General features: G+C 40.3%; 1 protein-coding gene across 1 annotated transcript in view; it reads right to left on the bottom strand.

The window, feature by feature from the left end:
• The window catches only part of LGR4 (leucine-rich repeat containing G protein-coupled receptor 4), a 49,718-nt gene extending 35,410 nt beyond the window's left edge, over window positions 1-14,308 (bottom strand). The window contains exons 1-2 of the mRNA XM_014545203.1: window positions 14,297-14,308; window positions 13,329-13,444 (exon numbers count right to left, since the gene is read on the bottom strand). Of these exons, the coding sequence (XP_014400689.1) occupies window positions 13,329-13,444; window positions 14,297-14,308 (128 nt within the window). The remainder of the gene's footprint in view (window positions 1-13,328; window positions 13,445-14,296) is intronic.
• Window positions 14,309-15,420: the final 1,112 nt, after the last annotated feature.

The raw sequence follows: 15,420 nt of genomic DNA, 5'->3' as shown, positions 1-15,420 counted from the left end.
TTCCTGTGGTTCTGGGTGATGTCTGTTCCGTCTTTTAGTTGTATTTTTGAAGTGGTTGTTTGCGGCAGCAGTCTCCGGTGTTTACCTATGCCGCCATCTTGGTCTCTCACCATTTCTTTCTACACCTATGTTTCCCCAGATCTTAATTTGAAGCCACACATACGAACTATCACAGATTGTACCTAAACATGTCTGAGCTGCTTCTCCTGCAATGCCATTCAATTTTCTCAAGTAGGTGAATCAGTATCAAGTCATGCCACGTGCAAAATACAATAGACATAAGCACCAGCCCATAGCACTGCCCTCAGAGAAGGCATTTCCAGGTCAACACTCAATGGGGCAAATATTGCTGCAGGAAAGTGTGAGTGACATTCTCTTATTAAATACTAGAGGCCCGGTACACAAAATTCATGCACGGGGGAGGCGGGGTCCCTCAACTGGGCCTGCACCCTCTCACAATCTGGGACCCCTCGGGGGATCTCCGACTGCCGGTTTAGGCCCGATCCCTGCAGCAGTCAGACACCCTCTCGCAATCCAGGACCACTGGCTCCTAACCACTCACTTGCCTGCCTGCCTGATTGCCCCTAACCCCTCTGTCTGCCTACCTGATTGCCCCTAACCACCTCTGCCTGCCTGCCTTATGCCCCTAACTGCTCTCCCCTGCCGGCCTGATCGCCCCTAACCGCCTCTGCCTCGGCCCCCGCCACCGTGGCTTTGTCTGGAAGACGTCCAGTCTATCCGGTCTAATTAGCATATTACCCTTTTATTAGTACAGATCATTTGAAATCAACAGGATGCAAAATTTGGACAACCTTTTAAAGTAAAAACAAAAAGCATTATAATACATTCCTCTAATTTAAATCCTTGATCATAGATTTATTTACATGGTAAGGCCCTACTATGTGCTCAGAACTCTGTTGCCTCCTGTGAAAGATAAAGACCTCAAGAGGTGTAGCTGATTCCCATTTAGGGATATTTGGTATCAGCACATATTAACAAAAACTAACATTTATGTAGCACTTATTATTTTCATAATCCAGGGTCAGGCAGGCTTAGTATCACCACGTCCTCTCTGTTTTTTTTTGTTTTTATACAGATGAAAAAAAGTGAGCCCCTGTTTTCTCCTTGCCTTGCCCAAGGCCCTACTCCATGGCTAAAAAAACATAAGGCCTCAAAATAAAACAAGGTAAACAACAAAATAATATAAATTCTAAAAACAGAACAATGTTGTCTTATGTTATTTTCTATAAATGACTTTAAGAGAACCAAAGGATGTGGTTATTTTCATAGTGAATCCAGAGGGCTAACAATCAAATAGCGTCCTTTATATTCCCCTTGGACATTCTTCCTATCAGCATTACATAAACCTCATCTGGTACAGTATATCAGAGAGTTCTCAGTCAGCCAACACGTTTTACTTACCCTACTTCTTCACATACCAGGAAGAGTTTTACATCTTCATAGAACTTTTATGTAAGTATATGTGAAAACTGAATATGTCTTATGAGCATGCATGTATTAAGAACCCCTATTATGGAGATTCTCAAGTTTTTAAAAGTAGTCTTCATTCATAGAAAAGAGGACAATTATTTCATACACTCCCCACACATATGTAATATTACATATTTCTGTTTAAATACACAAAACTAATGCAGTAATGCTTATCAAAAAATAAGTGTGGCCTGGCCACTGTGGCTCAGTGGTTGAGCATCAACCCATGAACTCAGTCAGGGCACATGCCTGGGTTGCAGGCTCGTTCCCCAGTAGGAGGTGTGCAGGAGGCAGCTGATTGAGATTCTCTCTCATCATTGATGTTTCTCTCTCTCTCTCCCTCTCCTTTTAAAAAATAAAAAGTAAGCTTGTTCCTGCTAACAGTGTATAGGCCATCTAGTATTTGTGTACATACTAAAAGAGCTTATTCAAATTCAAAGAAACTTATGTTCTACCTGCACCAATTGGCCTTTGTATCTTCCAGTTCCTCTTATAGTAACCCACAGAAGACGTATTTTATGGGTAAATCAATAAAAACCTTGGTTAATAGTTATATTTCCTGAGCAAAGTTATCCTGACAACCTAGTCATTTATCCTCTTGCAATGAACACATGCACTATCCACACATATGAGGAAATACAGCTTTAAAAATATTTTTTTACAGCTTTAAAAAATTTTTACAACCAACATCAACCAACAAATTTGACCTTTTACTACAGGCCAAGCACCACAGGTATGGCAAAGAAGGTACTGCGTTTTCCTAAGACGTTTCTCATTTCATTTCTTATAAATGAGGATGATTCATTAAACATAAAACATCAATGGAAGTTAGTTTTTACATAGTCTGATAAGGTTTCTCACATCAATAAATTCAAAATAAGAAATCCTTTGTCTTGCCTGGCCGGTGTGGTTCAATGATTGAGCATCGACCTATAAACCAGGTCACAGTTCAATTCCTGGTCAGGGCACATACCCCAGTTGTGGGCTCGATCCCCAGTGTGGGGCGTGCAGCTGATCAATGATTCTCTTTCATCGTTGATGTTTCTACCTCTCTCTCCCTCTCCCTTCCTCTCTGAATCAATAAAAATATTTTTTTTTTAAAAAGAAATCCTTTTGTCTTAACCCTTCCCTCAATTTCAAGTACAAATATGTGGTTACTATCACCAAAGGTCGTACAGGAAAGTAAGACAACAGGCTCTGGCCTTAGAAAAAAGTCAGTGGAGTTGGAAAAACAAGTACATCCTGACACACCTAGAACACAAAATCACAAGGCTCTTCATCCAGTACTAAGGGGTGAGGAGCAGAGAAAGCGTAAGATGGATCTGGGAAAGAAAAACCATGGAAGGCTTCCTGTAGCAGAAAGGGCGCAAATGAACTGTATAGAATGGGTGAGTAGAACAGAAAGGAACTGTGGCAGGCACTGTTGGTTGCCTACCAAATAGCCATTCACGACTTCCTGATAGAGCCTAGATTTGTTCAGATATCTCCTCTGTTACAAGACTCAGCTTCATGATTAAACTATGACTGGTCTTAGCCAATCATGCCTGGTTCCATCCCCGTGACTTGTTTAGGGATGGACCATGGATATCCCTCAGTGGTGAGATAATGGGTGGTTCTTTTTCCTCTCTTCTTCTTATCTGAGTCTGGATTTTTAAAACTGAATATTCATTAATTTTATGACCATTTTATTAATAAACCAAGTATGTCTGTGATACAAATATTTCTAGCATTTCCAACATAATATTCTTTGATAGACCCAATATAATATTTAAGAATAATATATCATAATATATCAAAGAATATTATGCCATATATATACATATATATATATATGTATATATGACTAATAAGTGATGAATAGGGGAAATAGGGGAAATAATGAACAAATTCTGAGTTAAAGGTTCTATTAAAGCACATAATACTGTGTTAAATAAGCATGGCCTGGCTTAGAGTGAACGATACATGAAAGAAATGACTTAGTTTATTTCCTTGCTGGAAAGTTCAAACATGCTAGCAGAAAATCAAATCTGTTTTCATTTACTTGTAGTCACTACTATTTTTGGTCAAAGAACAAATCATCAGCTTTGATTAAAATCAATTAATAAACAAGCCAACAAACTTCATTTACCTCTCTACACACTTTCTGAATCCTGTGTCAAACACTTTAACAACGAATTGCTTGATTCTCCTGCTTGATTTCTTCTAGTCTCCTATGAATTCCTGACTTTTCCAACCCAAATTCTGAGTACATCAAATCTTTCACCACCTTTGCATGTAGGCTGCTAATCACTATAGGACAAAGTTACAGAGCCCACTGGTTCTACTATAAATTTAAATTACCTAAGCTTTTACTGGGACCTTTCTATTCTTTAGCCATCCTTTGTTCATTTTAGATCAACCCAGATATTCCCCACAGTGTGTCCAGTCACTAGATCCTAGTGGGATGCCATAACAATGATTTCCTTCTCCCAGGCATGTCTTCTTTCCCCTTTCTGCTTTCCTTGGGGGGAACTTCTCCAACCAGGTAATCCTAGTGGGGATGAGGCCATGACCCTGGCTGGGCCATACCATCCTGAACACAGTAGAGAGACTGGTTCAAGGGCAGGCACATGAGGCAGGTCTGGCCAACCAGAGTCCTCCTAGGAGTTTTCTGCTGAAAGGAGGGAGGAAGACAATAGGTATTCATTTCAGATTTCAAGATGCAAGTATGTGCTTGGGGTTACCAAAGGTTGTGTTTCCCACTGTAGGGAGACAGGCTATTTGCAACAGGAAAGAATGAAGCCAAAATACAAAAGCAGAGACAAGCGAACCTAAGAAATGGGGAGCATGAGAAAACGTATAACCTTTAACCCTGAGATCCAGTACCCTCTGAAGCCAGCCCCACCTCTGGGCTTTCTAGTTCTACATGAAACAATAAATCCTCTATTAGGCCGCAGTTGGGTTTCTGTCTCTTAAAATCCCTATGGACTCCTGTCAAATACAGTCCCTATTCCAAGCTCTATCTTCTCTCGAAAAACCAGAAATCACCTACTAGCTGTCCTCACATGCCCTCTTCTTGATGAACTTCTCACAACCCTACTGAAATGATTCTTAAAAAACTTAAATTCCAGGCTTTTTCTCAATATCTGGCCATGGGCCCCTTTCTCCAGCATGTCAAAGCTGATTCTTCGTGTCTTGTGAAAAGCCTCCCCTCCCACAGCTCCTGGGGCACAGTTCTGCCCTAATTCTCCCACTTCTCTGGCACTTGGTCTTCTTCCCACACCCTGAGTCAAGTGTTTCCCAAGGAGTTGTCTTTGGCCTCCTTCCCTTTTCATCTACCCTCTCTCCCTTGGCAAGCTCTTATAATCTAATGTTTCCAGTAATCACCTCAAAATAAAAGACTCCACAATCTATATCCATGATACTCTATTCTGTAGCCGACATCCATGAATCTCTAGTCTCAACTTCATACCTATATTTCCAGATGCCCCTACCATATCATACCTAAAGTCAACACATATATTCAAAAGTACATGCAGGATCATCTCTTATGAAGCAATTTCTCTTTCTGTATTTTCTTTTTGTCAAAGCATCAAATGACTCCTCAAAATTACTGTCTTAAAATTAAGTGTTATTGATGACACCCGTCATCCCAGCTGAGACGTCTCTTGATGCCACTTCCACAACTTCCCTCTTAATGCCTCTCATCCACCCTAGTTCAGATTCTCATCATTCCTACCTGCACCATTGTCATTAGTATCTTCCTCTGTCTCCCTACACTCTCTCCATTCCAGCCATCCTACTTTCTGCTATGAGATGACACTGATTGAAGGTCATAGGTGATCAAGTCATTTCCTAGCTCAAAAACTTCCAACAGCCACTCAAATGTTGAAACTCCTCATTAGTCTGCCAAGAAAGGCCCTCAATCTGGCCCCAAATTCCTTCCTTGTTTCTTTCCCATAACTTCCTTTCAGGAATTCAGCACGACAACCAAACCAAGCACCACAGCATTCCTATTACCTATCCCAGTCGTCTCCATATCCTTGCTCATGCTCCTTTTTCCTTATCTCCTCATGAAGAACTCCCACCATCCCTCAAGGCTCTCCAGAAATGACAACTCTTTGATGAGGTCTTCCTTAATCTTCCTTGATAGAAGTTACTTCCCTTCTCCTTTGAACTCCCATTACTCCAGTACACTGTTCATCTCTCTTAAAGGCAAGAATCCCATTAAATTCAACACTGAACACAGTGTTTTATCTAACCAAAGTCTGTTGAATTCATGAAATGTCTAATAAGTCTTTCCTCATACTCTCCACACCTACAGTCAGAGCTAGAATTGAAACCAAGTCCATTACTAACAACCTATGTGACCTTGGGAAAGTTACTTAACCACTCTGAGGAAAAACTCAGTCTCCCCATCAGCAAATTTGGAACAAATATAGCTCTCAAGTTTATGAGTTAAAATAATACAAACAATGTTTGTTCTAGGAAGTCCTATTCAGTACATAGTACATCCAGTTACTATAAGGTTTATTTCTATTTCTCTATTTTCACCCTTAACTCCCTAATATGAGCAGTCCCCAAATGACACAAGAAAATGGGATGAATCAAACTAGTTATACTGCTCTGTGAGCTCACCATGTACTTCCCAACAGTAAGGGCTATTAATTTGGCTATTATCCTACCAAAGCACTATAAAGTGGAATAAGAGAATGCTCCCAAGAATATAATACTTTTAACTGTCATATATCATCAGAGCAACTGAGGAACTCTTTTGCTTTTACTGGGAAATTACTGCTGTTGATAGAGCTTATCTGACAAGCCTTCATCAAGGAAGTGTTAAGTGAGTCAAACTTTAGTTTAGAGGCAAAAGAAATTCCTTGCATTAGAAGAGAACAATAATCAGCAACTTTCTACAGCTCTAAACAACCCAATAAGACTATCTAAGACCACTTAAACATTTCAGAGACATTAAAGCTGATGGAATATAGTGGGAATGACATTGAGCTTACATAGGACTAATTCCGGCTCAGTTACATACTCACTGTGGTACTTTGGGCAAGCGACTCGTCTACTACTGGGCCTTGATATTTTCATCTGAAAATGGTATGGCTAGACAAGAAAACTTCATTGTAGGAAGAACTCTTTGTTAATAAATTTTGTGTTCAATGAACTGACTAAGGGAAATGTTGGGCAGCCAAACCGTCTTTGATGGTTAGCTGTGGACATACTTAGAGTAGTAAATAATAGTGAGTGGCTGGTCTCTTAAGTTCCCTTTCAATCCTGTGCCTCTTGAGGCAACATTATGGCTTAGAAATTAAGAAGACTTGAATCACATCAATATATATTCAAATCCTGGCTCTGCTATTTCCTATACGACCACAGTGAGTTTTTTACCTCTCTAAAGCCTCCATGTTCTCATCTGTAAATTGGGATAATAATAAATTATATCTACCTCATAGGGGGATAGAGGCCTTGTGAGCATTAAATCAGGTAGCATGTATTACGTTTTTAGCACATAATAAACTCTCAATAAATATTAACTGCCATTTATTATTTCTCTTGCACCCTAAAATAATTTTCCTTTGCCCAACTTGACCAATTTTAATTATATGCATTTACTCAGAGACCACAAAAAATAGTTTTAGGAATTTAAAACAAATTTTCAAGACAATAACCAGAGGCAACTTGTAGGTGTCGATTGTATCTTTAACCAGAAATTTGTTTCTTTTGCTATAAAAAACATTAGTGAAACAGTTGTTAAATTTGAATAATTATTACAGATCAGATAAAAATATATATCAGTGCTAGTTTCCTGAATTTGACAACTATGCTGCAGTTATTTAAGCAAAAATCCTTGTATTTTTGGAATAAACAATAAAATATTTAGAGGTAAAAGGGCATGATGACTGCAACTTACTCTCAAATGGTTCTGAAAAATGTACATATATTTTACATGTTATGGTGTGTGTGTGTGTGTGTGTGTGTGTGTAGAGAGAGAGAGAGAGAGTTAACATTTGGGTAATCTGAGTAAATGGTATGTGCAAAAATTCCTTATGCTTGCAACATTTTGTAAGTGCATTTTTATATATGTGTGTGCACATATATATTCTGTATATGTATGTGTCAGTCAATACTTACATATCACTAAACTATTTAGTTTTGACCCACTGTTTATATTTGATTTGAAAATCTCCCTTTCAAATTATTTGCTAGTCCTCTTTTGTAAAGTCTCCATTTAGAATTAATTGTCCTACAAATGGAAGAAAAACCAAAAACCAAAAAACTGAGAGATCTTATTTTTATTTTTATTGATTTCAGAGAGGAAGGGAGAGGGAGAAAGAGATAGAAACATCAATGATGAGAGAGAATCATTGATTGGCTGACTCCTGCACGCCCCACATTGGGGATCAAGCCCACAACTCGGGTATTTGCCCTTGGCCGGAATCAAAACTGGGACCCTTCAGCCCGCAGGCCGACACTGTATCCACTGAGCCAAACTGGCTGGGTGAGAGATCTTAATATTCAGAGATTAGTATTCAGAGATTCAAGTTTCACTTTAGCATTGTGAAGAGTTCCAAAGTCAAAGTACATTTTGAAACAAATGAAATTATCCTAGTCTTATAGTACGTGTTAAACAACAACTGTGCAAGTGCCAAAGTTGGCAATGGTTTCTATTGCTGTTGCAACATCTAAGCTCAAAGTAACATCCACAGATTTTTCAGTGGTCGCCTATGGGAAAGCAGTTGGATATGCCTTCTATTGTTTCTAATTAAATCAATTTCACAACTCCACATTTCAGCCATTCCCCAAATGTCTACCAATGCCCCGACAGGTCTCAAGGAGAGCCACAAATAGTTGTGGCAGCGTCACAGCAGACAACAAAACCTGTGGATGCTAAACAAACGTTTTCCAAGAATTCTGACTTTCCTTTCACATCCTTAACACAAACCGATATTGGCCCTCTCCAACACCCATCCCAAACAAAACAATCTCTCCCCCAAATACTTTAAGAGAAAGAAAGACTATAATGTTTAAGAGGAATAGTGGACATAGCATTTTATGGTCACAAAGCATGTTGACAAAAATTACCCCATTTTCCCTTCACAATTCTACGGTAAGGAGTCCCATTTTACATGATACAAATCTGAGGTGCAAACCTCAAGACCGTCCCAAGATTTTGCACTTTGTATGTAGAAGTTAGAGCCAAACCTATGTTTTTGTATCCTCTGGGGAGAGCAGTGTGTAATCACTGGGTTATGATGTTTATAAACTGTAAAACTTTCAAAAGTAGGTTAAATGTGAAAATAAAACCGGCACCAATAGTATTTAAAGTACATTTCACTTAAAAAAATTGGGTGAAATATTTCCCTGCGAAAACATGCATGTCACCCACAGTGTTCAGAAAGCACAGGGCTCTGGGGATCTGATTTTCAAGTCCCAGCAAAACTACAAACCAGACCCGTGAACTTGAATGAGGCACTTGACCTCGTCAGCACCATTTCTGCTTTTATAAAACCGCTTCTCTGCACTGTAATGAGAATGAACTTTTATACATTGTAAAACTCGATATGCATGCTATTTAGCATCATTATCTTTATAAAACTGAATTCTTCATGACCCAAACTGATTGGCTCTCGGCGTTCCCAGTCTCAGTGAATGGCATCCAGTCATTCAGAGCAAAAAGTGTAGCCTCATCCCCATTACTCACTCTCCTATGCAATTCACCTCTCCTTCAGGATAAAAGTCTACACTCCTTAGCTTAACAAGTCCCTCATGATCTGGCCTCATCTCCTAACATTTCCCTGTCTTTCAATATTTCAAACTTCCCTGTTCTCCAATAGGCATCCCTAGCCATTGCACGTGTTTTAATGCGTCTGAAATGTCTACCTCTGTGTTGTGCACATGCCATCAGGTTCCTTCTGGAGCACCCTTGCGAGCCAACCTCATCCGGCTCATTCCCACGTGTTCTTCAAGACTCAGCAGAAGCTATTCTGGGAAGCCTTTCTTAAGTCCTACAGTCCCAAGTAAGCCTGCTGCTTTAGGCTTCCCCTGACCCTGCACACACATCTGTGACAGTCTTCACAGACTCTGCACCAAGTGTCCACTCCATCTCCTCCTCTGGACCAGCCATTTCCAACCCGTGAGCCGCAAGCATCTTTAAAACATGCCACACCTGACCATTCAGTCAAGGGCACTGGCCTCTTTCCCCTTAGATGGTCAAATAAAAAATGACAACAGCCAACACAACAATGGTTGTCCAGTGTGAATGAATCAAAAGTATACCTATTTTTTTTTTCAGATCGGCAAAAAATATAACCTATGTTTCGGTGTGCCATGAGATGAAAAAGGCTGAACATCGCTGCTCTAAACCATTATTGGCCAGTTGAACTTTCTGCAATATTGGAAATGTTCTATATCTATTTTGTCCAATACACAGCCACTAGCCATTGGAAAAAATGGCTTGTTCGATTCAGGAGATACATGTTCAATTTTATTTAATTTTAATTATTTTAAATCTAAACTTAAATAGCCACCTGTGGCTCGTGGTGGTGCTGTTGGATGGCACAGGTCTATGTAGACTGTCAACTCCAAAGACCACACTGACTTGTCCTTGACACCACCACGGGATCTGGCAAACGGCACGATCCAGTGCTTGTTGAAAGACTAAGTGAATATGTAAATATCTATAAACACGTCTCATATGTCGTTGGGAACGGATTCCACCCAATATTCAAAGCATTCTGGGTTATCATAAAATTTGGCCAAACTGATCACATCTTGTAAAGCACACCTCATTAAGTATCATGGAAAAAACCCACCCTCCGTGAAGCATTCATTTCTCCACAGGGACTTCAGCTTCGCAGTGACGCTTAAATGACTTCCAGATGACTTCTTGATTAATGGTCCGCTGCTTATGAAATATTACAATAGCCATGGCAGCATCATTTTGGAATGTCAAAATCAAACTACAATGTTTTATAAAGAAAATACACGGGTGTGTTTTTTTTTTACCATGCTTATATTAACATGGCGGGGAGTGGGGGGGGGGTGGAAATCCCCTTGAATGTCTAAAGTATTCCTAGAGTATAAAAGACTACTCTGACCTCTTCTTTGAAATTAACCACCAGCTGCCCTAACTGAATATGTGTGTGTGTGTGTGTGTGTGTGTGTGTGTGTGTGTGTGTGTGTGTTTATATATATTTTTATTTATTTAGAGAGGGGAGAGGGAGAGAGAGATAGAAACATCAATGATGAGAAATAATTATTGATTGGTTGCCTCCTCCAAGTCCCACACTGGGATTGAGCACGCAACCTGGGCATGTGTCCTGACCGGGAATTGAACTGTGATGTTCTGGTTCATAGGTTGATGCTCAACCACTGAGCCACACTGGCCAGGCTGAATGTGTTTTTGAAATCCTGTACAATATTTGGAGAAAGTGTCCTGGCTTGATTTGATGGGCTCTCCTCACTACAATAGCAGAATATGGAGAGAACATGACCTCGCTCCAAAGAACAAGCGGGCACATTCAATTTGGTTCCAATTAAAAGTCTCAGTTGACAGCACGCATGAGCTTGACCTAGGCTTGGTCATTTGAGATTTTAAGAAATCTAAGATGTGAACGTCACAAAGCTGAGCTTGAGCAGGTTTGACTCCACATCCAGGTCCTCACTACGAACCTCTCAGAGTGGAGCTGGCAGTCAAAGGCCTCTGTAAAGGGGGTCTGCACACCACCGCCCACCCAAAGGAAGGAGACCTTCTCCAGGCCCCACCTGGGGCGTCCCACATCCCACAGGGGCATCAGATGGCTGGACACCCGCTTGTTAATGTCCTTTCATTGCATCATTACTTCTATAAAGGGAGACTAATTCTAAGTCTGAAACTCTACATGAAATAAAAAGGAATAGACCCTTGCCAGGTGGCTCAGTTGGTTGGAGCACCTTGTACTCCAAAAGATACAGGTTTGATTCCTGGTCAGGACACATACCTAGGTTGCAGGTTCAATCTCTGGTTGGGGCACATGTAGAAGGCAATGAATAAACATTTCTCTCTCACATTGATGTTTCTCTCTCTCTCCCCACCTTTCTCTCTAAAATCAATGAAAACATCTTTGGGTGAGGATTTTTTAAAAAAAGGAATAGGTAAAGTATCTTAAAGCTTGATTAGGAGAAATAAGGAGTGGGCCCTCAAATACATAGTTCACTCCTTTTAAATTCAGTTACAAATTAATGAAAATAAGTATTTATTACAAGAGAATGAATGTTCACTAAAGAAAAATAGGCCAAAATAAAACATACATTTAATCCTTTTACCCAAAGATAATATTTGGTATATACGCCACTGCTTTTTTTTTTTTTTAATGTAGTTTTGAAATAGTAAAATAAATAGTAGCTAGCATTTATATAACCTCTGTTTCATGGACCGTCCTAAGCATTTAACATCTATTAACTCATTCTATCTTCACCACGATATTACGATGTAGGGACTGTTGATATCTGTACCTTAGAGACAAAGAAACTGAGCAGAGGGAAGTTAAGAAACTTGACCCAGTTCACAAGCTTGGAAGTGAAAATAATCCCTGTTCAGTTTTGGCTCTGGGAACATTACATTCAACTAAGTAGTGTGGGAAGAAAACTTTCTCCTCAACTTTATTAAATCCTTAACTGCGATTTCAATACTCCGTCGGAAGCAGGGAGCACAGCCTGCCTGTGTTATATTTGATTCCTGTGCCCCGGCTGGGGGAGGGGCCGAGCTAAGATAGCAGACGTTCACTGACTTGCACCTAATACTCAACAGCTGGGCTGCAGGACTCAAATCTGTAACAAGAATGTAGATTCCTTCAGGGCTGTATCTCTTTGATGTGTGTCATATCAAACTGTAATCTTCTTACCTCCACATACTACATAATCAATTAGCCTGGTCATGAAAAGCCTATATTTAACTTGATTCAAGTCTGATTTTACTTTTTTCCACCTGGCTCCTTAAAATATAACACTATGTAGTTCCCAACTCCTTTAAAACCTAAATGTGCCAGTTTTAACTGCAAAAAAGTGGGGAGACCAAAACAAAATGGAGGTTAAAACAAGTGGAAAGAAACTGTCCACAATGTACACTGTTAGGCTGGCAATGTGAGGTGCAACTGATGAGGTTCAGAGACACTCTTAAAGTCAAAGGTGTTCTTGCAGTCCCGGAAGGTGTTCCATGCATCCACCCCACCCGCAAAGGTCGCTTGCAAAAGCCCAAAGGGACCCACACTCCGTTTTCTGCTCTCTCACGTCAATATTGCTGGCTGCACCAGGACCCTGCGATGCCTTGTATTATTCTTTATGGTTGTGTTACCCATACAGCAACTCCTTTGGCAACAATGGTAATTACACAGCAGCCTTGTTATCTCCAAATAGCACTGTAATTAACTTGTGTCACTGCAACAGCATTCGTGGTTATAATAATTGCAGCAAAAAAAAAAAATGTCTATGGAAGTAGCAGTTTTAGTTCTGGCTTTTGAAAATAACTTCAGCTTATTTTGCTCATTAGAGTCCACATCTGAGTGAGATCATGTGATACTTGTCTTTCTGTGACTGGCTTATTTCGCTTAGCATAATACTGTCCAGGTCCCTCCATGCTGTCTCAAAGGGTAAGAATTCCCCACCACCACCACCAAAAAAATAACGTCAGCAATTACACTACTTAAAAAATCAAGTTAGTTTTCCCCAAAAATGCATGATTTCCTCTGCACAGAGCCCACTGAAGCTATCTGTATGTCCCCTAACAGGACACATTAGACTATCCCTGTTGTAAGCTTCCAAAGAGAAGAGAAAAAACACAATCAAACAACAATTCTCCCTGTGATACTTACAGCTCCTCCAGAAAAGGGAAGTTCTTAAAAGCATCTTCTGGTAATTGAGTAATGTTGTTCATACTGATATCCCTGGAAAACAAAATTAAGAACTTTGTTAACTCAGTGACATTAGACTTGAGGCATTTAATTTAACAGAAAAATAGTTAGGGGCGGAGTGTTTGTAAAGAAACAAGAAAAATGGGCATAAAGACAGACAAGGAATAGTCATAAATTGGCTTCAGGATGCAAAAAACAGAGAAATTAAATCTTTTCATTTAGAAACATACCCAAATCCTTGATGGCCCCCCTTTAAGGATTCTTGGGGAAAATGTCTCAAACTACATACAATGAGTGGGCCAGTGTGGCTTCCCAGTGGTATTAAACGTGCTGTATCTGATTTAAAAAGTAATAAATAAGCAAATAAGTACCCGAGGACTTGATATAAAAATAATTTTGCTGGCAAGGATGGCTTCTTAAGCCATTGTCAAGAACAATAAAACAGGTCCTAGCTGTACCCTCGTCATATTTCTACAAAACCTATAAAAGTCCTCCAGGTAATAGCTGTGAGTGGATTTCATTTTTAGCCTATGAACAGATGCGGGCTAGAGACAAGTGCCTACATGACAGGTATGCAGTCCATTCCCAGTTCTTCCTTAGAGAGGCAGCAGAAAGGAGAGAACTTACTTGACGATGTAATGCAACAATTAACTAGTTCCAACAGCTTAAAACTACTTTATTAACCATTTCCTTCTTCCCTGGCAACTGTCTGTTGGATTGGCTTTCCCCTTCCATACTCCACTAAACATCGACACCATGAAAGACAGGTTGAGGCACCCTTATGAGGGACAGTCCCAGTACGCAATGGCTAAGTTGCCTCACGCAGGTTCTTCTGCCTCTGGTCTCATGTTAAAGTCTATGGCTGACCCCTCAGGTCTCTCCTGTCTGCAATTCACCATGAAAATTCACACATGTGACCTTCCCTTTACCAGATTAGACATGTTGGTATAACAGAGTGTAAGAGAGCCTGGCTGGTGTGGCTCAGTGGTTGAGCATTGATCTATAAACCAGAAGGTCACGGTTTGATTCCCAGTCAGGGCACATGCCTAGGTTGCGGGCTTGATCCCCAGTGAGGGGCATGCAGGAGGCAGCTGATTGATGTTTCTCTCTCATCAATGTTTCTATCACTCTCTCCCTCTCTCTTCCTCTCTGAAATAAAAACATATACATTTAAAAAGTAAGTGAAAAAGAAAAGTGTAAGAGAAATCAAGCACACGAAAATCAGATCACAGTAACACTTCAGTCAGATAAAATTTTCTTTTGAAGGAAGTGACAACTTCAGTGCCAAGGTAGGAGAGTGCCTTCCATCATCTTCCTTCTCACTGGAATTTAGAAAAGGAATTGCATCCCTTCTAGTTACTAACCCTTCCTAAGGCAGGTTTGGAAAACTTTGGGAACAGCAATAAATGTAGCACCAGAAACAGCAACCACAGTAACAGGTAACATCAGACTGCATATAAAATCTCACTTTACAAATGGGGAAGCTGGGGCTTACTGAACTAAATCATCTCCTGACCGCCACTGGGCAAGTGGTGTAACAACAGGAGAGGTGAACCCCAGTCCATGATCTCAACTGGAAATTCTGAGTCTCCTAAGCATCATTTGAATCCTCCAGTGATAGTCAAAATATAAAGCAAACCCTCTGTCCTGGTAAGATTTTTAAAAAGGAGGGTTACTGCCCCCAAGACCTTGGCACAATCATCAGTGAATCTCAGGAAGAGCACTTTTGCTTGACGATTAAAACGAGGACTATATGCCCTAGCAGCTGGTTTGGCTCAGTGGACAGAGCGGTGGCCTGTGGACTGAAGGGTCCTGGGTTCAATTCCGGTCAAGGACATATGCCTGGGTTGCGGACTCGATCCTCAGTAGGGGGCGTGCAGGAGGCAGCTGATCATTGATGTTTCTATCTCTACCTCCCTCCCCCTTCCTCTCTGAAATCAATAAAAATATATTAAAACACACACAAAAAAATGAGGATTATAAATAGCTTTAGCAATTCAGGAACCATCATATACATTTCCTAGAACATGAAACTCCTCTGAGATGAATCTTA

Source organism: Myotis brandtii, unplaced genomic scaffold (assembly GCF_000412655.1).
Source record: "Myotis brandtii unplaced genomic scaffold, ASM41265v1 scaffold399, whole genome shotgun sequence".
In the NCBI taxonomy this organism is placed as follows: domain Eukaryota; kingdom Metazoa; phylum Chordata; class Mammalia; order Chiroptera; family Vespertilionidae; genus Myotis; species Myotis brandtii.
The sequence above is the reverse complement of the archived record's forward strand: the minus strand, read 5'-3'. Positions and strand labels throughout refer to the sequence as shown.